The sequence below is a fragment of the Saccopteryx leptura genome, chromosome 5 (genome assembly GCF_036850995.1).
Source record: "Saccopteryx leptura isolate mSacLep1 chromosome 5, mSacLep1_pri_phased_curated, whole genome shotgun sequence".
Taxonomy (NCBI): domain Eukaryota; kingdom Metazoa; phylum Chordata; class Mammalia; order Chiroptera; family Emballonuridae; genus Saccopteryx; species Saccopteryx leptura.
The window spans coordinates 99,007,068-99,032,032 of NC_089507.1; the positions used below are offsets into that span (position 1 = coordinate 99,007,068).

The 24,965-nt window shown below is 47.6% G+C and overlaps 2 protein-coding genes across 3 annotated transcripts in view; one reads left to right on the top strand and one right to left on the bottom strand.

The window, feature by feature from the left end:
• PFKP (phosphofructokinase, platelet) overlaps positions 1-12,269 on the top strand; it is a 70,234-nt gene extending 57,965 nt beyond the window's left edge. For both annotated transcript variants that reach the window (XM_066384117.1, XM_066384118.1), the window contains 6 exons: positions 4,138-4,302; positions 6,268-6,329; positions 6,680-6,791; positions 7,916-8,015; positions 11,656-11,758; positions 11,879-12,269. In XM_066384117.1, coding sequence (XP_066240214.1) covers positions 4,138-4,302; positions 6,268-6,329; positions 6,680-6,791; positions 7,916-8,015; positions 11,656-11,758; positions 11,879-12,023 — 687 coding nt within the window. In that variant the 3' untranslated portion in view covers positions 12,024-12,269. The remainder of the gene's footprint in view (positions 1-4,137; positions 4,303-6,267; positions 6,330-6,679; positions 6,792-7,915; positions 8,016-11,655; positions 11,759-11,878) is intronic.
• Positions 12,270-13,631: 1,362 nt separating this feature from the next.
• Positions 13,632-24,965, bottom strand: part of PITRM1 (pitrilysin metallopeptidase 1) — a 52,015-nt gene continuing 40,681 nt past the window's right edge. The window contains exons 16-27 of the mRNA XM_066384874.1: positions 23,261-23,393; positions 21,926-22,046; positions 21,759-21,835; positions 21,346-21,511; positions 20,948-21,048; positions 18,623-18,743; positions 17,847-17,918; positions 17,199-17,311; positions 16,078-16,203; positions 14,669-14,814; positions 14,240-14,342; positions 13,632-14,143 (exon numbers count right to left, since the gene is read on the bottom strand). Coding sequence (XP_066240971.1) covers positions 14,050-14,143; positions 14,240-14,342; positions 14,669-14,814; positions 16,078-16,203; positions 17,199-17,311; positions 17,847-17,918; positions 18,623-18,743; positions 20,948-21,048; positions 21,346-21,511; positions 21,759-21,835; positions 21,926-22,046; positions 23,261-23,393 — 1,373 coding nt within the window. The 3' untranslated portion in view covers positions 13,632-14,049. The remainder of the gene's footprint in view (positions 14,144-14,239; positions 14,343-14,668; positions 14,815-16,077; positions 16,204-17,198; positions 17,312-17,846; positions 17,919-18,622; positions 18,744-20,947; positions 21,049-21,345; positions 21,512-21,758; positions 21,836-21,925; positions 22,047-23,260; positions 23,394-24,965) is intronic.

The following is a 24,965-nucleotide window of genomic DNA, read 5'->3' on the forward strand; positions in this document are numbered from 1 at the left end:
GTCTGCTTTCCATGTGTTTCTCCTGCCTCAGGAGCACTGCCGCCAGGATGAACTTGGAGGGGCTTTCTCTTCCCCTCATGTGGAAACTGAAAGGGAAACCTGGCCAGCCATCCAGAATGAATGAGCCAAATTTGTTATTACTCCTTTTCCCATTAGCGGGAGGTTATATCACACTTTCCATAACAGGGTAGTTTTCCCCAGTTTCTCCATCTTAGGGAGAGCCCCACTGTATCTGTCAGTGCTCTGGGTGATATTTCCTTCTGTCCTACCTGGGTGGGGCACTTGAGAGTCCAGAGGCCTGTGCTGGTGCCCGAGGGGATGGCCAGATGCATGATCTGTTAGGGGGCCTCAGAGCAAGTCAGGAGGCTGTGAGATGGGTAGGGGCTGGGTGAGGGAGTTCCAGAGAGCAGGAGGCATCTTTCCTCCTGAAGTAGGCAGAGCTGCCAGGGCTAAGACAGTGCCCCCCTGTCAGGGGGACCTGGCAGGCCCTGCACCTGGGCTGGCATCCCTGTTCCGTCATGAGAACCGATGCCTCTCCCTGCGCCCCCAACCCACCCAGTGTCCACTCAGTGCCAGGCTCTGCTCGTTGTCAGATCTGTGTGGTCTGTGTGTGGACATGTAGTCCTCCCCCCACAGGGAAGGGAAAGCTGGCCAAGCCGGGGGCCGGGACAGTGACCCCCGACAGCAGTGCAAACACTTCCCTGACAGTCACGTCTTGTGCAAAGCCCTGAGCGTGGCAGCAGCCACTTGTTCCGAGTGGCACAGCCCCTCCAAAGTCTCGTTTTGTCCAGGCCCATTGTTTGGAGTTGATTGAGGATGCAGAGAGAGGACAGAATGGGCTGTCCCACCCGCCTGAGTTTCTCACTCTTAAACTGATGGGTACATCTGAGCTTCTCCTTTTTTCACTGAAGCTACGGGCAGAAGGTGGGCTTGCTCTTGGCCTCCCAGTAGGGTGGTGGTTTCTTTTTTTTTTATTTTTATTTTTTATTTTTTACAGAGACAGAGAGTGAGTCAGAGAGAGGGATAGACAGGGACAGACAGACAGGAACGGAGAGAGATGAGAAGCATCAGTCATTAGTTTTTCACTGCGCATTGCAACACCTTAGTTGTTCATTGATTGCTTTCTCACATGTGCCTTGACCGCGGGCCTTCAGCAGACTGAGCAACCCCTTGCTGGAGCCAGTGACCTTGGGTCCAAACTGGTGAGCCTCACTCAAACCAGATGAGCCCACACTCAAGCTGGCGACCTCAGGGTCTCGAACCTGGGTCCTTCCGCATCCCAGTCTGACGCTCTATCCACTGCGCCAGGGTGGTGGTTTCATTCCCAAGTCAGAGGCCCTGCATTTCACTTCCTTGCAGCTCTGCTTCTTTGCAGATAAAATACGGTCAGAGACGAACCCTTAAAACAACCACTGTCCACTTGAGTGCTGGAGGTTCCAGGTGTCCCCCTTCACATCTCCCAGGCACAGTCGGTGTCTCCCCACTGCTCACCCCACTTCTGCCCGTTGCCTGCGCCTAGCACGTCACCCGAGCTTTGCCCCTGGGCTGCGCTTTGCAGGGGAGCCCTCCTGCTCCTGACCAGCCTGGTCCAGCCCTCCAAGGTCAGCCTACACTCCCCCTCATGGGAACACAAGTCATGGGAGGCCAACCTCCTAGCCCGTTAATGGAACAGGACTGACCATATCTCCACAGTCCACAAGCGTTTTCTACCCACATGCTAAGTGTCATTGTATCTTTTCACTCTCAGCTTATATTTTTAGAACACCAGTGTGGCAAAAAGTTAGCACTGAAACTGTCACTTGACGTTTTTCCTCCAGTGGGACAAGGCCCAAAGATTTTTCTCAGAGTCGCCTGTGGTCCCCCAGAGGGTGTCAGCATTTGCAGGAGGGGACATTCCTACAGTGAACATGGCTGGTGGGGGTGGGGCTGGCAGGGCATCAGGCCAGGCAGGGACATCTGCCCTCCTGATCGCTTCCTCCCACCCCGAGTCAGAGCCTCCCGTCAGGTGGCAGCAGCTCGGGCAGGGGGACATTTGCTGCTGTGGGCTCTCTCCCTCATTGGTCCTCCTCTTTGTAACTGAATGAGATGGGCTGAAATGACATACTATTTTAAAGGAAAGGAATTCGGACCCTCAGACACAACCAAGGGGATGCAGAGAGAGAAGTTAGGGACAGCACATCTAAGCTGCAAGCAAAGGCTGCGGGTGCCAGCCAGCTGTCACTGCTCTGACACTCAGTGGCTTACAGAGGACTGAGGCCTCGACTCCATGGTCAGGGTTCCCCAGGCTCGAGCTCCCTCCTTGCGACTGGTGCAGAGAGCCGGGTGCATTCATATCACAGGATAGCTGCTTCGTCGCCATGTTCTGCCATTCTGTGGTTATTCCATCATTCTCCACATTGGTGACGACAGTGTCTGCCTTGGGTGACCTGCTGGGGAGAACCCTGTGACTCTGCAGCTCTCGGGGGGGGGGGGGGACCTGAACATCCCGCCCACGTGCACAGACTGCCCTGTTGCATCCCACCCCCCAGAATTCACCCAGAGACCCAGCGCCAGCGGCACCTCCCATCGCAGCTCCGCGCCTGCCCTTCCGCAGTCAGGGGTCTTCGGCGCTTGTCTAGTTCCATTCCCCACCCGCATTAGAACCGGGAAGACAAGGGTTGCCCACATTGGTGCCTTTTTCCTCCTCCACGTCAGCTCCTAGAGACTGCAACACGACCCACCAGCTAACGCACATGCTGAATTTGGAATAAATCAATCTAATTATTGGGGGGAAAGGTGCAGCTCCGTCCAAGAAATTGACAGCCCAGTTAGGCGTGATAGCAATTGGCCCTGTGTGTGAAAATCAGAGTGCTCTCACACCTGACCCAGCATACTCAAGGGAGAAATCTCCAAATCAATTTTACACTATTGTGTACAAATCTTCTCTTCTTGCCCCAAAGATCTGTGATGCCTGGTCTCCAGCCGCCACTGCCCAGCCCCCTCACAGTGTCACTATACACAGCCCTGTTCAGCCGGGGAGGACTGAGCTATGGCCTTGACTGGCTGCTGGGTGGGTGGATGCTCTTATTCCATTCACTGCGCACCAACTGTGTTCCAGGCATGGCTGACTGAGCCCACCCTGTGACTAGTGAGGGAGGCATCCCAATCAGTCACACAGAGTTGCAGGAAGATAGACTGAGCTGGTTTCTGTGGGGAAAGGCCACGAGGTGTCAGTGGAGCCCCAGCAGTGGGAGTGGTCTCATTTCAGCGAGCAGGCTCTTTTCCTGAGGAAATGACCCAGACGCTTAAGTCTGGGTCACGGTGACGAGGCAGGAAGGGGCCTGCACTAGTTCCTTTGCTGCCGGATGTCTGAGATGCTCTCACTGGGCTAGGGTCAAGGTGTCAGCAGGACATGCACCCTCCATCAGCTCTGGGAGAAGCTGTTGTGGGCTCCGGCTTCTAGAGCGGCCTTGTTGCATGCTTCCCCTGGCCCCTTTTCCGTTTGCAAGGCCAGCAGCTAGCCTCTTGCTCCAGTGTCACCTGGCCTCTGTCCCTGGGTCAGGCATGCCTCTGGGCGCCTCTGGGGGCCACTATCTAGCCCACTACAGGCAGTACATGGAAGGGTCTCGCGGAGAACTGGGCAGGCCCAGGGGGTCCATAGGAAGGCTTTCAGATACTCGAGGAAGGTGATGTTACTCTAGGCTGAGCAAGGCAAGGACTGAATCAGTGTTTCAGACAGAGCTGGTTAGGCTTTGCAGGGCTTGAGACAAGAGGACAGTGGCCTGGACAGCAGTGTATGGGTCTCTCTGTATCTGGAAGAAAGATGGCCAACATTTCCTTAGGAGACACACTCGGTGTGGGGAGATTCGTGGGAACTTTGTCTAGGAGCCACTGTCCATCTCAGTAAAGGTGCCCTGACATGGGTGCACATTCAGGGATAGGTTGAGGGTGACCAAACCCTAAGGTCATGGTTTTAAAAGAAAATAGAATTCACAGTGACTATGGTTAGGGCCAAGGCCAGCTGTCTCTGCCCCTGTGCGGACACCTGGGTGTGCTGCTTGTGGCTACACGCTTAAGACCTGCTGGGCTCTTGGCTGCTCCTGTCCTAGCACCAGCTGGCCATGCATTGTAGTGACCCACGTCCTTTTCTGTGGCCAGACGTGTGACCGCATCAAGCAGTCCGCCAGCGGGACCAAGCGCCGTGTGTTTATCATTGAGACTATGGGCGGCTACTGCGGCTACCTGGCTAACATGGGCGGCCTGGCGGCTGGTGCCGACGCTGCCTACATCTTCGAGGAGCCCTTTGACATCAGAGACCTGCAGGTACGTCGGCGTGCTCGTCACTTAGAGCCCTTCGGTACTGCTGGCTAACCCTGTGGTTTTGATGGTATCAGACGATATACCGGGTTTCAGGCACTTCCAGTGACCTGCCCCGCATCAGGTCGTGTGTGGAGGCAGGGACTCGGGTACTGGAGCTCTGTGCACGATGACAGCGTGAGCACACGGTTCAGGGCAGCTTTTGCTCTTCACCAGGCTTGAATGGTTTTGTCCTCTGCACTATTTTGTCCACTAAGCAGTTACTGTTTCCTTAGGCAGGTCACCAGCCATTTAACATGTATATCTGGTGTTTCAGGGGACGGGCACCGAGGCTCCTCCCATGACCTATGGTCCGAGCATGGAAGGTCAGCAGTAGCTGGAAGCATCCCTTCCTGGAGCCCAGAGGCCACTCAGGACAAGCAGCTCTGCCCACTGTGAACGTTGGCTTTAATGAGGGAACATTCCCTGCCCCCACCCCATGCACCTGCTGGGGACACAGCAGGGGGCTTAACACACTTTGTGGGCACAGCCAACTCTAAACAAAATGGGAACCAAACTTACCTCCTGCCCTTCCCTGCAGCTCATTCCCCCGGATTATTGTAGAGCAGTTTTAGGTTTGCAGCAGAGAAAGCCCATATGCCTGCTGCCCTCACACACACACAGCTGCTCGCTCTCGGCACTCCTGCCAGAGCTGGACTCACAGTGACACGCCATCAGTACCCCAAGTCCACATTGGGGCTGACATTAGGGTTCACTTGGGTGTTACTGCTGCTTTCCAATCTTAACATCACAATGCCTATTCTTCTAAATTGACAGGGGTTTCTTGGGACCCCTGGCTCGGTAGGTGGAGAGCTGGCTGGGCAAGCACAGGTTAGCTGGATTGCTAAACCCAGCCGTGGGTCAGAGGTCAGCCCATTCAGGACAGGCATTAGCCAGTAAAACACAACTGAAATACACAAAACTCAAATAAAACGTAACTGTAAAAGTTATGATTTTATGTTTATGAACCAAATAAATCAAGTAGAAAGATAGTTGATATTTTTATTTATCTGTAATTTTTTTAATCTTGACTTATGAATTTCTCCACAACATTGCATTAATCCTTTGAGTAGTAAGTTTTTTTCATGCTTGCTGATCCCTGGGAGTTTTTTGGTTTTGTTTTGTTTTCAAAAAATGAAATTAATTCCAGTTACAGTTTTATTAACTTAAAATCATGTTTGTTTGATAACCAGTTTATGGAAACAAGAACAACATACATTTGCCTTTTTTTAATGTTGCCTTACACATTTTAACATAAATCGATCGTACTCTGGATGGTCAGAAGGCACAAGGACATACATGAAAGTTTGTACTACTCAAAGGGTTAAAATATTTATACTTCAAACACCTAAGATAGTGCCTCGTCAGCCCTTCCCATAGTTCTTGGCATGTAGTAGGTGCTTAATAAATTTAATTACGACGGCAATTTGCTTATATGTAAATAGCTCCTTTTTCTGCATAGTTCCTCTCTTGAGAGACTATTCCTTTCCTTAGAGTCTGTACACAAGTTAGAATCTATAAAAATTTCCCTTGGCCTGAAAATACTCGCTAGGCAATTGTATATATAGGATTCTATAGAAAGTGAGGTGACAGATATTTTTCTGAGGTAAAAAATATTGTCATTAAAATAGGCAAGAAGCAACAGATAAATTTCTAAGCTTTAGAACAAGGACACAGAATATATGCACTAATGTTTTTTGGATGGAAACCTATGGATGCTGAGCTCTGCTCACTAAATATACCCAATGACATGGCCTTGTCGTCTTCATCGCTGGGCTTGTCACTATCTGATATATGTTCTGTTCTCCTCTCCAACATAATGAATACACACTCCGAGAGCGGCTGCTGTGTCCAGCACCTAGAACCATGCAGTGCCGGGCAGGCACCGGGCGCTCAGTTTCTTTGTGTGACTAACGGATCACTCTCTCTTAGTCCAACGTGGAGCACCTGACTGAGAAGATGAAGACCACCATTCAGCGGGGGCTCGTGCTCAGGTAACAGGCTCTCCTGAGTTCTCGTTTACGTCTGGCCTCTCAAAAAGAACCCATTTCATGATCCAAAACCAAGCAGCCATCGCTTCTCCACCGGGACCCTCACGGAGTACTGAGGGGTAAAGCAGCACAGTAACTGTGCTTCATGCCAAAAACTTCCACTCACTGAAATGACCAAAGGGTAATTTCTAAAAATTCATTTTTGCTTTGTAAGTTTTAAAAAGATATCCCCAAGGCATTTCTTTAATTAAGCCGCAGACATTTATAAAGAGAAGAAAATGTGTGCAATTATGCCAGGATTAGGACTAGGTGGACGCTGCCCCAGCCCGAGCCCCCTGCTCTCTGTGTTTCAGAAACGAGAGCTGCAGTGAGAACTACACCACCGACTTCATCTACCAGCTCTACTCAGAAGAGGGCAAAGGCGTGTTCGACTGCAGGAAGAACGTGCTGGGCCACATGCAGCAGGTAGGGCCCTACATCCCATCCCTCACAGGTGGCCGAGTCCGCAAAACAGAAAGGGAAACTTATTCACGTGACTTCTTTTTAGATGAATTGTCTTACTTTAGCCACTGTGGGAAAAATAATGTGTATTGGAAGTCATATCGGATATCCCCAGCTTTAGGAATTCTGTGGTGATATTTGGGTAGGTGGGCCTTTTAAAGGAAATGGGCAACTTTCATATAGTGATACCAGTTTATTAAAAAGACTTATTCAAATTAAGTATCTCATTCAATATTGGGCCATAATAAACCATTCAAATTGGAATATCAAACAAATGACACTTATTTGAGATTTGCATGAAATCAGAACGATGTGGAAAGGATCTTGGGGTACACTCTACAAAGCAGGCCCCAGATGATGAAGCGGGAGGTGGGCTGGAGTCAGGCCCCAGCCTCCTGACCACATGCCTGCCCTCGCCCCATCGCCGCTGGCCACTCTGAGTATTAGGAATTTCTAACCTTAGGCCCATTGTTCATTGCATAAGATCACTGAACCTCCTGACCTATGATAAAATGCTAGGCAGGTGTGTATTTTGTGCAAGCCAGCCCATGGAGTTGATCAGATTTTTAAAGGAAACTGGGACCCCATCTCTATCCCAAAATAAGACTACAGATCCCTTACACATAGAAGATCGCAGAACAGTGAAGCCCGCCAGGTGATGAGGGCACTGATGTTTCGCTCACAGGCTCAGCTCCGCAGCAGGAGTCACCGGGCTCGCTTTTGTCTGGTCCCAGCTACACACAAGCAGATACAATTTGCAGAAATAAACAAAAGTCCCCTCAAAGCCCACATTACAAGTTTGATGTGAATTTTGTTAAATAATAATTTTATTTCTACTTCATTTTAAAAAATAAACAGCCAGGAAGGTATTGTATAACTAACAATTTTTTAAAAAAAAAGATTTTATTCATTTTAGAGAGGAGAGAGAGAGAACAGGGAGAGGAGCAATAAGCATCAACTCCCATGTGTGCCTTGACCTGTCAAGCAGGGGTTTTGAACCAGCGACCTTAGCATTCCAGGTCAATGCTTTATCCACTGCACCACCACAGGTCAGGCTAACTAACATGTATAACTCTAACCACCAACAGGGTGGAGCGCCTTCCCCATTTGACAGAAACTTTGGAACCAAAATCTCTGCCCGAGCCATGCAGTGGATCACCACGAAACTGACGGAGGCTCAGGGAAAAGGTACCAAGTGATGCCACGGGGGCGAGGCTGGGTGGGGGCGGCCTGTGCTGAAGATCCGTCTGCACTCCGGAGGTGGGCGCTGGTTCTCCTCTGCCTAAATCCAGCCTTGAGCTGCGCCTGACAAAACCAGACTCCGCGTTCAAAGTTATATGTAATTAGGTATAAATATAATATGAAATGCTTTGTTCCTGCTTATTAGTGATGGAAGGCATCCAGTAATTTAGTGACATTCTTAATAAACAGAAAGTTGCTGTTCACACATGGGGCTCCTCTGCAAGACCCTGAGAGCTGATCTTTCCTTGTATTATTTCTTGCCTCATGGAACACTCTGGACTTTTCTTTAAGATACTTTAAGACTTACTCTGATTCACTCATGACTCCTCTTTTTAGAGAAAGCAAGGGTTGGGGTATCTAGCCTGTTTCTTCCTTCACTAGTTTCCTTCTTCACTACCTGGGTGCTTCTCCCCCCAGCAGAACACGTTGCTCCCTTTGCTTTGCTACCTCATTAAACCTTCCAGGATGTCACTTAGTCTGGCTTTGTTTGTGTGGTTTCTGTGAATGGGAGCACAGCATGCATTTCCCAGGACTGGAGTCCTTGAAGCAGTGTTAGGTACTGAGTCCCCTGGACATCCGCCCACCCTGATCCTCTACCTGAGCCAGCCTTGTCTCTTGGTGTCTGCTGACAGGCAGTGCTTCAGTGCCCAGGGCCCTGTGCAACCCGGGGCTGACTGCTGGGTCACTGCAGGCCACAGGCTAGTTCTCCATACGTCTCACCACCACGTGCTCACTCTGTCCGATCCTTCCCTGTTGAACTACTATGATGTGGGCCTAGTGGGCTCACTGTGGCAGAGACGCCAGGTTCTTCATGCTCGTGTAACTTTGTTTCTTCTGTGGACTCTTCATGTATTTTGGCTGTTTTCTCTAAAGGTTGGTTATGTTCATATTTTGCTTTGTTTATATCATTTTATAGGATCTAGAATTATTTTGATTATATTTTATACAAAATTTTAAATATTTTGTTACAGGAAATTTGTTATTATTTATCCTGTCAATCACATTAAGATCTCTGTCCCCCATCTGTGCATGTCTTGTCACTTTCTGCAAGGTTATCTTTTAATGACATGCTCTTAATTTTAATGCAGCCAATTTACTTTTTCCTTTATGGTTTGGGCTGTTACTAAAATACTCTCCTTTTACATTTAGCTTTAATTCACTGGAGTTGATATAAACTTTAAATAGTCCACTTTCATTTTCTTCCATGTAGGTAGTCAATGATTTGGGTGCCATTTATTGAGAAGGCCATTCTGCAGGGTAATATCCATCATAGACCAAGTACTATAAACATGGGATTATTTCTGGGTTATTTGGTTCATTTTTTGGCATGTAATGATCAATCTCTTGACTAACCATTACTGATAAATACCTGGTGGTAAAGGTCCTACCTGGGCCTTCTGGTTTGGGCGGTTCTCGGCCTATCCTGCCATCGTAGGAATAGTAGGGTCAGACTGTCCAAGTCCACCACAATCCTGCTGTATTTCGTTTGGGCCAGGGTTATATTTCATCAATAAACGATTGGGAGGAAGGATCAACATTTTTAAAATGCCAAATTTCTAATTCATGAACATTGAATCTCCATATACTTACTTTTTTAGCTTATTAAAGCACTGTTTTAAAGATCTTGCATATTTTTGGTACATTTATTCCTGACTCCTTGATCTTTAAAATAAAAAATACGTTACTGTAAGCAGTATTTTTTTATTATTGTTAGCACACAGAAATAAAATTAACTTTTGCCAAGCTGACTTTCAATCAACTTTTTATGCACCTTAATTTTAATAATTACTTGTAGTCATTATTTGGATTGTACATCAAAATACATATCAGTTTCTGAGCTTTTGATTTTTCCCTTGGTAACATTCTGTCTATTACTCTGGACGCCCAAATGGCAGTAGTGATGGCAGCGCTCCTGTCTGTCCAGAGCCTAAAGACGGGAATGCCTTCAGTGCTTTGTGACTGTGAATTCTTAATAACACTTAACTTTTTCTATTAATTGATATAGTTCTTAGATACTCTGTTCACTTCATATTTTTCAATCATGAAAGGATATTATATACTTTTTGCATCGGTTGAGATGATTAAGTCTTCTTTATTGGATTTCCTAATGTTAAGCCTACTGTGCCTTCCTGGGGGGTGTCCCCTAACCCAGGTGTGTTCTCTCTACTCCCTGGCCCAGCTCTTTGCTTAGGCCATTTCCTGCTCATCCTGTCCCTGTCAGGGTTGGGCTTGTTCTAATTTTCTCAGAAGTCTGAAAGATTCCCCTCAGAAATTTTTTTTTTTTTTTTTTTTTTGAGATAAAAACACAGGGACAGACAGACAAGAAGGGAGAGAGGTGAGAATCATCAACTCATAGTTGTGGCACTTTAGTGGTTCATTGATTGCTTTCTCATATGTGCCTTGACAAGGGGGCTCCAGCTGAGCCAGTTACCCCTCGTTCAAGTCAGCGACCTTGGGCTGAAGCCAGTGACCATGGGGTCGTGTCTCCGATACCACGCTCAGGCTGGTAAGCCAGCATTCAAGCAGGATGAGCCCGTGCTCAAGCTGGCGACCTCGGGGTTTCAAACCTGGGTCCTCAGAGTCCTAGGCTGATACTCTATCCACTGTGCCACCGCCTGTTCAGGCTGTAAGCTGTTTTGATTTTTGGATGTTTGGTAACACTCCTCTGACAGCTCCAGCAAAGGTTCCCATTTTCTTTGTAGGGAGAGCTGATACGGCCGAGTCTCTTTACTATTTACAGAACCACTACTCGTGTTTGTTTCTTGAATCCCTTTTGTAAGTTATGTTTTCTAGGAATTTCCAAATTCATCTACACTTTCAAAAAATTTGACAGGAAAACCTTCACAATATCCTTTTTCATGCTGGCAGCATTTCTAGGCCCCATCCTTCCAGGGTCAGGTGATCTGGGTTGGTACCTGTATCTCACTCCCCCCCACTGTTTTCTTTGTCAGTCTCACCAGATCTGAGCGTTTAATGTTGCTGCCAGTGTTTGACTTACACAAGCACAGCAATATCAAGTTTCAACCCAAGGCTAGTCTTCAAACTGGCATTGATTTTTAGTTCTACTAAGTTTGTTTTCTACATCAACTTCTGCTTTCATATTTCTTCCTACATTTTGGATTTATTTTCCTCTTTCTACAGGTCATCTAAGGATGCTTACCTCTCTAATTTCCAGCCGCTCACAGTATGCAGTATGAGCATACATTCTTATAAGCATGTAACTGAAATCTTTCTGCCGTTTAAGCCAGTTTTCCTCTTCCAGTATTGAGTGATATACGTAGTCCCCACTTTACTCCCTGTGGGGTCTCATTGCCAAGCACAAGTAATAGCTCCTCTCAGGTCGGATGTGGAGTGAGGGCACCCCATCATCCTGAAGGGGACTCCCGGGGTGTTCATGGCCTCGTCACAGCCCAGGAGACCCTGGGAGTTTGCTTCTGCCCAGTCTGAATTCTTCTGTCTCCCATGGGACCCTGCTCCATCCCATCAGCAAGCCTTCTCTCCCCTTTCCTGGTCTCACTAGCCATTTTAGCCGACTATTCAGTGTGACCAAATATTCATTCTCAGGTCATTTTTCTGTCCTTTATAGGAAAAAAGTTTGTAACAGATGATTCTATCTGTGTGCTGGGAATATGCAAAAGAAACCTTCTTTTCCAACCTGTGGCAGAGCTGAAGGAGGAGACAGACTTCGAGTAAGTAAAGCTTGCACATCTAAACCCTACTGCAGCTAGAAGGAATGGAAGACAGGAGCACGGTCAGAGAGATGCCACTGTCACAGTCCTGTACTCACCCCTGCCGTCTCCTGTTCGCAGGCACAGGATTCCCAAAGAGCAGTGGTGGCTGAAGCTTCGGCCCCTCATGAAGATCCTGGCCAAGTACAAGGCCAGCCTCGAGGTCTCCGACTCAGGCCAGCTGGAGCACATTCACGGTGGCCAGGAGGAGCCTGCAGCCATCTAGACGCCACTGCCTGCCAGCGACGCTTCGGACTTTCTGTTTACCGCCCATTTTTGTAACACTTAAGTTATTTATCAGCACTTTATGTGTGAGTACTGTTGACATTAACCCCTAATCACAGAGCACGTGTCCTGCACCCTTCTCACTCCCATCAGATCCGACGGCTCCAGTGAGTTGTCTGTATTGCATACCATCTCCTGCTTTCAAATGTGCATTTCTAGTGGAATAAACATTTCGGTAAAACTCCAACCACACTAAAGTTTCTTTAATTTTTTAAGTAGGCATTTAAATGTCAGGATCTGTGGGCAGTTACGAGAGGTTTGTGTGGCAGTTTTGTGGGCAGGCACTTTGACATATTTCTATAGGGGCAGGGAACTAGGCCACATGGAAGCACAGTCACAGAGGAGGAAGGCAATGCTGGGACAAAGACATGGGGACATGCCAAGTGTGCAGAGAAGGGCCCAGCCAGGACACCAAATAAGTTGACCCAACTCCTTCTAAAGTGTGGAACTAAAAACCCCATGAGCGCGTGTGTCAGGAATGAGGTGAGTGCACAGGTGACCTCAGTCCCAGCTGTGCACTGAGGAAAGTAAGACGTGTTCAGTGTCTGCATTGAAAAGCACTCTGCCTCCTTTCTGTCCACCAGTCGGGGAAAGCTGTGTGTAGAGAAGGTAGAGGATAAGAAGTCCAGAGACCGTACAGATATACAGCCTCGGTTCTAGACCACCACAAGAGCGAGTGCAATGCCGGTGGCCGAGGCCTGACAGGTCCACACTGAATTCGGGCAGATGATAGAGAAACTGCGGGGCCAGAAAGCATTAGGGCCATTCTGTTTAATAAAGTCTCACAAAGGCGGACAAGCACACAGGCAGGGAAACCGCCTCTCAGGCAAACAAATAGCAAGAATGGCCCCTCAGTGTGGTGGCAGCCATCCTGCCAACCACAATTCCCAATCTCTCTCGAGCACAAGCACCTATAGCCTTACATAGGCCACACACACATGGTGCAGCCACGCACCGATCAGGCAAAGTGCTTGCAGCTGGTAACCCCAGGCACAAGCCTAACACAGCTGCCCCACAGCGAGCATTCTACTAAAACAAGTCCTATAAATTTCTGGTTGCTAGTAAATATAAAAGTTATGTTTATACTAGACAGTAGTCTACTAAGTATGTGATGCAGTATGTTTAAATGTACAAGCCTTAATTATAAAATACTCGATCGACTGCTTAAAAATGCTAACAACCATCTGAGCCTACTGGAAAATGGCACTGACAGGCCCACTCGACACAGAGCGGCCACAAGCTCCAAGCCGTACAACACGCACGCAGCACCTGCGAAACGCAGCAGACTGAGCTCTAGCTGTGGGCTTTGTTTAGCAACTGAGGATCAAATGACAGAGGAAGGGCCAGCACTGAGTTTACTTTCTGCCTGAAAAACTTAAGTGAGTAACAGATAGGGCAGAGCCTGTAAATAAAGACAAAATGTGAACCAGTTAAAGCTTATTAACCCCAAACACACCAACTCTCAACAGGGTGCCCACTTACAGTGCATCTGTGCAGGATTTCCCCCACACTTTTTGTGATCACACTTTTTAATAAATCAAGACAGGTGTTGGAATACCTTTGTAGGTTTATTCATTTCACTCACTCATTTCTAAGTAAAGGTCCTAAGAACTATTTAGCAAAATGTCACTTAAAACGGTATCAGAGTTGCCTTTTATTTTTAAACGTTTAAATAAATGTTCTAAGATTAGTAAGGTAAAATAAGCACTTCTATCATTATTAGAAAGTCTTACAATAATAATCTGTGCATCTCTGCCATTTAATGCATGATTATTACAATTTCTTCATGATCCGCCCATTTCCTCTTTTAACATAGAAGCCTTTTGGTCTGACTTGTCAGGCAAGTATGTACCTTTGGCAGTTTGAAGAAGTTTTCTAACCTTACAAATTAAACCTGGCTCAGCTCACTTCTTAGGGGCCTGTGAGCCTAGGGCAGCCGAGTCCCCATGCACAGCTGGAGCTTCTCGTCATCTGATGATCCAGGACGGGTCCTTGGCAATTTTCGTGTTCTCCGGTCCCAGCAGCGCCAGCCCATGGGTGCTCCTGCCAACACCGAGGTACCTGAAAAGGCAGGTGGAGGGTGAGGGTTGTTCCATGTCAGGCGCCCTCAGGGTCACTGGACGTCTCTAATGCTCCAGGCCACGAGGCTGCACTCACTTGCTGCTCACGTCAATGAGACCCTCGCGGTGGACGGCAAAGAGCTGCTCCCTGTGCGCCTGCTTCAGCTCGTCCGAGAGGCCGTACAGGAAGTGGTCCAGCCCTGAAGGAACACAGGTGACTGGGGAGGCGCCTCAGGGGCCGAGCTGACCCACTCCCCTTTGGGCAAGAGCATGGAGGTGAGTGACGGCGAGTCAGGACGGTCTACCCCCTCCAGCCACACTGCCCAGGACATTCACAGCTAGCTCACTGAAGTTCTGAGATGATGGAGCGCGACCCCTTTTCAATTGCAAACCACAAGGTGGACTTTCGCGTATCAGGAGGGAGGCTGCAGAGGGAGGTGGGGTGAGGCAGGCACACAACTCAAGAACTCAGCCTGCCATCGTCTGGTCACACCGTCCATCAGGGGCTGTTTCCTACTCCAGATACCTTTGTCCGAAGGTGCCACAGGGGCATCCACACCAGAGAACACAGACAGCTTGGCCTCGTCAATGTCCTGCTGTGAGAACCTCCCAGACTTGGCCCAGTCAATGGCCTTCGCAAAGGACTGGAGCGTTTCTGTTGAACGTGGATCCCTAGGAGACCCAAAAAGTTAGCTACTCACTCACATGTTTGCCAATGGAAAAAAAAAGCAACAATCACATGCTGACTTCATAATTGTTAGAGACTCTAATTTAATGTTTAGTGAAAAAATCAACGCTCCCGGAAATTTAAACCTGGCCACACAGGCCATTTGACCCTCTCCCACCCCTTAGAGCTACGGTCTGTTCACCCAGCCTTACCACCAGGTTAGTAAATGCACCCACTGCGGCTCCACTGGGAGAGGAGTCAGGTGGAGGAAGGAAAGTCAGACTCGTGGAGAAATGCTAAGAAAGCTTAAACGAAAACCCTTATTTCCTAAGGATGCACTCGGACTAGCTGAATAATCCCCGTCTGGGCCGACTTCTGAGAGCCTTCACTGTCTAAGTGCAGAGCTGGAGAGGCCTCTGCTCATACTACAGACACAGAACTGAAGGGTCTGGTGGATGCGTGGAGGGTGGGGTTCGGGTGTTTTTCTTTGAGAGAGAGGGATAGAGACAGGAATATCAAGCTGCTCCTGCATGTGCCCTGATGGGAACTGAACCAGCACCCTCTGCACTCCACAGTGATGAGCTAACTCAGCAACATATCCAGTCAGGACTTAATTTTTCTTTCTTTTTCTTTTTTAAAGAGAAAGAAAGGAAGGGAGAGAAAGTGGAGGAGAAAGGAAAGCATTCATTGGTTGCTTCCTGTGTGCCATGATTGGAGATCGAACCCACAAACTGCTTCCAGACGACACTCTTAACTGAACCAACCGGCCAGGGCCAGCCAGGCTTGGGTGTTTTCCGTCCTGCAGATTCCAGCACTGACCCCGGGAAGTGTTCGGTACGCAAGAGTGGGGAGCAAAGAGAAGCGTCTCAGGGGCACAATCTGTCCTTCCCATAGAGCAGGGTCAGAGTAGGTGTCTCCAGGCAAAGGGCCACAAGAAACTGAAAGGGGAAGAGCAGTCTCTGTGGCCCAGGGGCCCAGCCTCTACCATTACATCAACCAGAAAGCTCAGGTCACCTTCTACTGAAATACACTTGTCACCAAATGCCAGCATTCACTTAAGGCCAAATGCTTCTTGTTCTCTCCTGATGTCCCTAAAACTGAAAGGACAGTGCTGGTGTGACTAAGTGCCAAAGAGGTGGAAAAAAGTGGGAACAATTTTTCTCAAGTTCACGCCAACGTATAAGAACACTGATGACATAACAGGGCCACGGACTGTCCCTGACGTGAGGCTGTGTCCATCTGTGTGAGGTGGTCAGAGAAAAGCTCACCTATACGAGTAAAAGGTGAATATTCCGCTGTGACTGAGTTTGGCACCTCCACCATAAGCACCACCTTTTTCTCGAATTTCTGTATGCAAGAATTTAGCCGTCATCAAACGTGCCAGGATCTTAAGACTGAAATAAATGATTAAAAAATGCAAGTGAAAAACATGGCTGGCAGGGAAGTACCACATATAATACAAAGTAACCTAAAAGAACTTTTCAGTATATTATTAAATGAAAACAAAAACAAAGAAGCAGGGCCTGGGTGGACAGGGACACACCTTCCCTCACACTGCGAGCTCTCTCAGCCTCTTTCCAGACACAGGGAGCACTGTAAACCTGCAGCCACATCAGCGTGTGTGTGTACCTGCACATGGAAAGCTATTGACTAGTTTCACTGTTGTGATGTATACGATTTTTATGTTCCAAGTTCCATTGAGAATGCTAACTAACAGCTGATGCCCTGGTCGGGAAAAGGATGCTTCTAGAAAGCAGCTTCCCAGGACAGAGGGAGCAGGGCCACACTCCAGGGTGGCCGCCACTGGCAGGAAGCATGAGCCTCTGCTCCGTGTGGGCGCTCGGCCCCCGCGCTCGCTCCCAGAGCAGGTGCGAGACTAAGGAGAAGCTCAGGGGAGGAGCAGTATGCTTGTTCTTAAAGCTGGGGAAGGTGGCTGTGCCGCCCGCCCGCCCTCGTCAAGGGGCCTGCAGCCCAGGCTCGGAGGCAGATGGGCTCTGCTCTCCCGATGAGGGCTGGGGTCTATCCTCCAAGTGTTTTTCTTTAGAAATTCCTATTCTGTTGCCTAATGAACTCTTAGAAAATTATAAAATACAAAAAAGAGGCAAAAAATATTAGTAATCCCACTACCCAGAGGCACCACTTGTAACGTTCTCACGGCTTAATTCTACATTTTTCTATTCAGAGAAATACACATCCCTATCCTGATGGCCTAGCAGAGTACATCTAATATGGAAATAGACAAAAACGCTGAGCAACATACTGGTTTCATTTTCTGCATAAACTCTTCCTGGAACCAGCGGCAGCCTCATGTTTCTGAGTTTCTACAGACCCACCACAACATTCCCCCCAGCCCCCAATTCCCCTTAATTCATGCCAGCCTCACGTGTACCTGGCATGATCAGGGTCTGTGTAGGGGGCAGTTCTGACACATTCACCGACGTAGTTCACGGGGAATGGAAGCAGGAAGTGCGTCTTCATCTGGCAGGGCTTGAAAGTGGGCTCCTGCGGAGGGAGAGGCAGGTCAGGCTGCGTCCTGGTGAGGTGGCCCACAGGTGCTATCCATGTGTCGCCTGGACTTCTAAATGTCCTGCTTCATGGGGACATCACCAGGCAACGTCTCATATTTGAGAGCAAGGCGCTCACTGATGGTTCTATCATGCCACACAACTACAATGAGATATTTTCATTCTGCATCACTTTCACTGGTCACTGTGCAAGCTTTCTTTTTCTTTCCATTTTTCTCCAGAAACACAGTCAGTTGCCTTCTCTGTGGCAACCAAACTGAATGCCTAGATTACTCCAGCCGAGTGAGCTGAAGGAACAACACTGCCCAAATGGAGGTGAATTAATCTGATTCAGCAGTTAAGTTATAACAGAGGCACAGTGGTGACACCAGGTGAAGGGACAATGGTCTGCAAGGGCACTAGGACAGATAGGACTCTCCTGGTCCTACATTCAGCCAAGTGAGTCACCAGACTGGCAGGGCACGGTCTGGCTGGGGATGCTGGTTCTGGAATGACGGGCTGTGTTAACTTACTGTGATCAGCTTCCTGACGACTTGGGAGCCACTAATGTGAGTGCTTCCCCCAGATCCGTTAGGTGCAGGTTTCTGAAAATGTTTCCAAGAGAAATGAGAAAAATCCTAAACTAACTTGAAATAAATAAGAAGATACAGTCCAGAAAATTCACAGAGCTAATAACAAGTGTTAGGGCACATTTGCATAAGTGTTTTAAATAACGATGTTCTAACCACGTAGTTCCTCTATCACAGGGGGCTCTGAGAAGGCAGGGAGGCTGGTCCATTCTGGGATAAGGGACACATGGACATAACAAAGGAGAAAGCAGAAGTCTGTCCTTTGCAGAATGAGTCAATTGTCAACCTTCTGCATGAGAAATAAGGTTTCTCTTCTGCCTTCTGGGAGCCAAATTAAACCTACTTTGTAAGTTAATCACGTTGACCAGAACGTACTGGATGTGATAATTCTAGAGAAATATCATGTATTACTGAGTCAGGGAAAAGCCTCCCCATGAGCAGTGAGACCAGCTTCCTCGGTCATCATTTTTGGCTGTTTATACAAAAGCATATCCCAGAAGCCTGTGTCCTTCCTCATCTTTAGACCGTATGACTCAGGGCTGCAGGGACAAGAGAAGCACAGAGTCCAAGGCCATATTACAGGGATTCAACTCACTTCTAACTGGGTCAGCCCTGGGCTGGGCCGAACCCTGCTGTACCTGATCTCCTCGCCAGCAATGGGGACATCAGCACTCGCACACAGGACAGTCTGGGACCCGTCCCCCCAGAAGGGCTCTCACCTCCACCACGTGTGGGCGCACCGGCTTCCGCTCCTTCTTACTTCGCCCGAGGCTTCTAAGGAAGTCTCCCACTGCTTGTTCCGTCTGAGACAGCTGCTGCGGGGTCGCATTCACTGCACATCTGTTTAAAGAAATGTATGCGCAGAAAACTCTTACACATCTTGTAGAAATAGCAAAACTAAAAGCAGATGATATAGTTTTTGTATAAATTAATGCTCAAAAATATCAAAAAGAAGCAGTAGCCAAATATGGAAACAACACGGTCGCTACTTAAGACCACAGTGCTTTTAAGTTAAAGTCTATCCTGTCTTTCAATGGGTTACAGCTAATAAACAGCTGTCGAGACAAGAAGACAGCATTTCTGACTCTAAATTCTGTTCTTCTAAAGATGCAAGAACACATCTGCCGACACCTTCAGGCTCACAACATCATAGACTAAAAATTGTTTGAAGACACAAACTATTAATTAAAGTAAAAAAATTTAAGTTGCCACCCATGCTCTCAAAAAAAGTTTTTTGTAACTTTTCCAAATTCTACAGAATCAGATAATACTATAACAGTTACTTGAATGATACAGTAAATGGACAGTGTATTTTTCTTCTTTGGCCCTAAATTCTATATTTATTTCAGTTAAATTAATACAAAGTACCATTAAAGTAATATTAACTGTATTCCAGGCTCTATACCAATTGCATTGCATTTATTCTTATCTTCTTTGCCATAAATCTGCAAAGTAGTATTTTATGGAGGAGAAAACAAAAGGCCCACTGGTTAAGTTGCCTAAGGCACTGGGTACAAGTGTCAGCGCTGTCCAGAAACTGGCTGTCAGGTCTGCCCACGTCAAGGCCCAGCACTGACCTCAGGGCTGCCCTCCTGCCAATCAGATGGTCTGGGGGAACCTGCTGGTGATGCCAGGAAACTGACGGGGAGGGTACTGGGACTCTCCATTATGGAGCTTAAATCCGTGTCACTGGTAATACAACTGTCAATCATTTCTACATTCTGTTCACGCTCACAAACCTGAGGGCTTAGGGCAGTGGTTCTCAAAGTGTGCTCCCTACATGATTTCTAGGTGTGCCCTATGGTATTCCAGAGAAATATATGCCTGTTGGGGACCAAAAAACCAACAGGGGTTTTAGAGTTTAGATTTTTGGGGGACAGAGGTGTGGGGAATTGGCTGTAAGCTGACAGTCTGCCCAACCCCACCTCACTTGTCTGATTAGGTTGCAAAAGGATGTTAAGCTGTGGAGCTGGATTGTTTATACTACCCCCATGTTCCCCGGAAAGACTGGAGGCAAGTTTCTTCTATCCTTTGTTTGCTGTAAAGTTAAGATTCTATGTATGGTGGGGGTTGTCTGCACTCAACACAATTATGAGTAAAAAGAGAGGAATTCTTCAATGTATTGACAAGGAAATGAGAGTTTGCCTTTCAAATATATGTCCAAACCTTGAAAAAATTGCTAGGACACATCAGGCTCATGTTTCTCATAAACACAAGAATGAAAAAACACATGTGCGCCAGGACCTGCCGAATTTACTAAATATTATTAAAAATGTATCTATATATATAAAAAGATAATTTTTGTTTTTTAACTCCTCTTTCTTATGAATTCTAAAAAGCATAACTCAAAACATGTAACATAAAAATGTTTTTTAATGTCAGAATAAATTTAATTTTGTCATATTTATTTCATTTAATTACCATAAAAGCATGCTTGGACTTTATATTATTTCTTTAATTTTTGACTTAATTATTATAACATATTTCTCAGAAATTTGTATATAGTGTGCCTAAAATTATCTGTAGGATTTTAAATGCACCCCAACTTCAAAAAGTTTGAGAACCACTGGCTTAGGGTAACTGTATGTGGATGGCTAAGATGCTAGGTATTTTCCTCAAACTATCAAATCATAATTATGCTGACACGAACTCTGCACTTTTACTCTGCGTTTTACTCTGCATCTTAACCTATACTGGGTCTCACTGATGACTCATTTATAGAGCATATGCTGTCTACTTTTAGGAGCAATACAACTAAATTATTATAGTAAATCTACCTCACAGTTCTAGGATAAAATCTGTTTGCTTTCTTCCTCACCTCCTTCAACACTTATTAAACATAAAATATTTTCCCCCATATGAAATTTCTTCATTAGAATATCTGAAGTCCAGAATCAGTTCTATAATCTACACCAAGCATTCTTTCTAACTGTAGTTAAGTTTATGTAAATACAACTTCATATGAAGAGCATCTGCACACTGTACTTAGTGAAACTGGATGAATTGTTAGGATCTTTGCTCAAAAACAAACCATGAAACCCTACCTCATATTGTCGCAGTTCAATAAATATTTCTTGATGCGCGGGAGCTTTCTCAGGATGGGTCTGAGGTCTGTCATTTCTGCGATTCTCTTCATCAACCTCACCTAAACCAAAGGAACCAACACATAGAGCCAGACACCCCAAGCAGAGCGGGGAGCCCATGGGGCGGAGCGGGGACCAGACACCCCTGATATGGGAACTATGACTCTGTGCTTGTGTGTGAGCTGCACCTGCCTGCCTTTGGGAGAGGTTGAAATAGGGGGAAGAGGAGGCTAGTTCCCCAAGAAATAAGGTCAGTTAGACTTAGCTTTACTAAGATAAATAATTTAGTACTAAACAACATGAGCAAGTCTGGGAGATCTGGCTAACCCAGAACACCCAACGTCTCCTCAGCTGGTCACCTGGTCCATCCCGCTGAACGTCTCCTGCAGGTCCCCCGCAGGCGTCAGGGTCCTGCTCGCTCTGACGGATGCGTAGACGTGCCCCGAGTCTGGGACTCCGTTGGACAGCTCTTGAGCGGCCATCTTCACTAACACTCTGAAGTGCTGTTCTTCCTCAAAGCACGGGCTGTAGACAAAGAAAAGTGCACTGAGTTCTTGGAGTCCCATCAGAGCCCCTTCAACAGCATGGAAAATGTATCAACTAAGTTTTCAGACAATGTACACGTCCTCAGAAATTTTACAAGTCCACAGGAGTTACAAGTAAAAGTAGGCTCTGAAATCAACCCAACAGAGTAAAACTGTTTCCCTTTAGCACACTTCAGACCAGATTTGTAATACTCTCACAGGATTAACATCTCTGCAAATCAAGTTACCTATTAAATATTTCAGCCCACAAGTGCATCATGTCTGGCAGGTTTCTATCTAGGCAGAAAGATGAAAAAAGCACACCCTAAATCAGGAAAAAAAGAGAGGAAATTAATTGTGACACACTTTAAAAGAAAACAATCTGAGCCCCCTCTGCTGGAGAAACAAGCACCACCTGCTCGTAGGTGTCCAGATGCGAGTCGTCCGGGAGCACGTGGGGAGACACGGTCATCCCGCCCGTTTTCAGCTCTATCTGCTGGGCCTGCTCCCTGTAGTCCAGGACGCCGCAGCCCAGTCTGTGAACAGCAGTGAGTTCCTAAGTCACTACTAACACAATCTCTGCCCATCATCTTAAACATGAGCTTAACTCAGTCCAAGACCCAGGGCCTGCATGAACCTCTCACACCTTCAACTAGACCACAGGCAGTGCCGTCACGGCCCTCTCCCCAGGAGAACCAGGGTGGCAGGGTCCAGCCCACCAGACACGCGGGCAGCCGCTGTCCAGTACTGAAGTAAAATACTGAACTGCTCCCCAATGTGAGGCTTTCAAGTGCTTTACGTGTCTTCCCTACTGTTCTTCCAAACATCAGACACAGACTGTCTGCTCAAATATTTGGTAGTGTTGGGGGTGAAATCTAAACACTAAGCCTTTTTTTAAGAAAAGATAAAGTCTGAACATGGATGTTGTTTTGGTAGAAACATGCTAACTGCCGTTCGAAGTAATTTAAGCCAAGACAACACTGTGAGGTTTTTCTAAAACGACCAGAGCCATAAAAAGACAAGAAATGGGAGCCATATTAAAAAAGAGCAAGAACTCTGCAAGGCCAAAGGCATTTCTCATGCAACCTGACACGGAGCAGGGTGGGGCGGCTGTCCATGCGTCTAGTTCCTGCAGTACAGGACGGGGCTCAGCCTATCTGCTACAGTGGTCTCCCTTCCCTCGCTGCTCCAGGAATACAGGAAGGGGACCCAGCTCACAGCTCCAATCACTTCTCACTAAGCCCGCCCCCCTCAGCCTCCGAAGCAGCGGAGGTACAGGGGCACGCAGCAGAGCCTGCCTGTGCTGCCTGCACTGTCGGATCTGCTCACCTGAGATGACAGGACTGCAAAAGCAGCTCAGCGAACGAGGGCACACAACATGGCCTCTCAAGGACACCCTTGGCACATGTGTCAGATTTAATTCTTTACATTTTTTGATGCAAAACCATCCTTCTTTCACAATCTTAAATAGCTTAGCTGCTGAAGTAGATACAGTATTTTGTAAATATTACTTACACCCAAGGTTTATAAGTATTTAATGTACTATATTTTAGTAAGAAAACATGAGTTTCATGAGAAAAACTCAACAAATATAAGTACCCTTAATACACTGTAAAAACACTATGGAATTTGAAAAACAAAATGATTCACTCAAAAGTGATTATGGATGGACTAAAATGAAATAAACACACATAGGACAGCCCTCAACAAACTGGAGGAGCGCGTGCCGAGCTGTGCACACGAGTCTTACTTGGTGAGGACGCTGCAGAAGAGCGGCACGTAGGGCCGCAGCTCCTCGGGCAGGGTGTTCAGGCTGGAGAAGGCCCGGAAGTAGACCACGCCATTGGTGGGCTGGGCACAGTACTGGACGGGGACGTCCCCAGCTGGAGAAACAGAGGCATTTCACTTTTCATCTTTACCAGTACAGTCTTAGTCATATAATCATTGTTTAATATATTTTAAATGGTAATGTTTTTCAACGGTGGAGGTTTAAAACTTACTAATCCATTTGCTCTTAGACAAATTTCTCTGTTGTACTTTAATTATGGTAAAATTTAAATAGTCTTCCGTACTAAGGTAGTCCTTGCTTTCTAGAGAACCAGGAGGGAGAAACAGGGTGCTCCAGGTTTCCTAACTGCCGGTCCCGCTGGGCTCCACGCGCCCCGCCTCCTTTGCGCCCAGCCCAACTGCTACTCTTCCCCCTAACGTGTCCCTCCCCAGGACCCTGACAGCCCTCTGTGAAGCCCCAGGCACAGTGTCTGTGCGCTTGGCCTTGCGGTTCCATGGTCCCAGGCCCCCAGGGGCATATTGTGTTCTTTTTTCCATCTGAGCCCAATGCCTTAAGCCAGCAGAGGAACTGAAACACTCACTGACGACTAAGCTGTCCTCACCGAGTCTTTAGTCAGCCCTTAACAATCTTCACTGGGAAACCCAAACTGTGGGGGATTAAAGAATCAGTGGATGGTAACCCCATTTTCTAGGAGAAAGGAACCCGTTTGTGTGCACACGCACACAAATAACTCAGACGTGGTCACCAGGGCAGGCCCTGCTACAGACAAAAGGCAAGTGACAGATGCTTCACAGAGGTCAGCGTGACGCTCAAACGTGCTCTACACTCCTACACTAGAGCAGTGGTCCCCAACCTTGTTTGGGCCATGGACCGGTTTAATGCCAGAAAATATTTTCACGGACCGGCCTTTAGGGTGGGACGGATAAATGTATCACGTGACCAAGACAAGCATCAAGAGTGAGCCTTAGACGGATGTAACAGAAGGAATCTGGTCATTTTTTAAAAATAAAACATTGTAATGTAAGTTATTTATTCTTTCTCTGCGGACCGATACCAAATGGCCCACGGACCACTACCGGTCCGTGGCCCGGGGGTTGGGGACCACTGCACTAGAGGACACGTGGCAGAGTGCAAGGCTGCTGTCAGAATTTCCTCAGGGCAGAACAATAAAGTCACGCCTTGTGGGAACTGACCATCTGTGATGGGACGCTGTTCCAGAGAGGCCTCCTGCGCTTCCACCCGGAAGCCAGAGCGGCAGCCTAGGGAGGGAAGTCCAGGAGAGGCGAGATGCCAGAGGCCTGCAGCTCCCTTTGGCTCTCACGCCTCTCAGCCTCAATACAAGGTGATGTGTGGCGTTTCCAGTCCTGCCACATGCTGTCCCCTCTCCTAGACTGCTGGCTGAGCCGGAGAGCGGGTGAGGGCAAGGCCGCAAAGGGTGCCTGTGCCCTTTAAAAGCTGCATCTAATGCAGCTGCAACATCGCCCAGACTCTCCTGACTCCAGGAGCATGGGTCCCAGAGCTCTGCCACTGGAGGAAAGACAGGCCCCTCCAGCACAGAGAAGTCTGTCATCACTGAGTGGTAACACCAGCTAAGGAAACATCAAGGGCAGGACTAGAAAGTCACAGGGGTGCTCCCGTGGTTTATGACAAACTAGCGCACCCAACT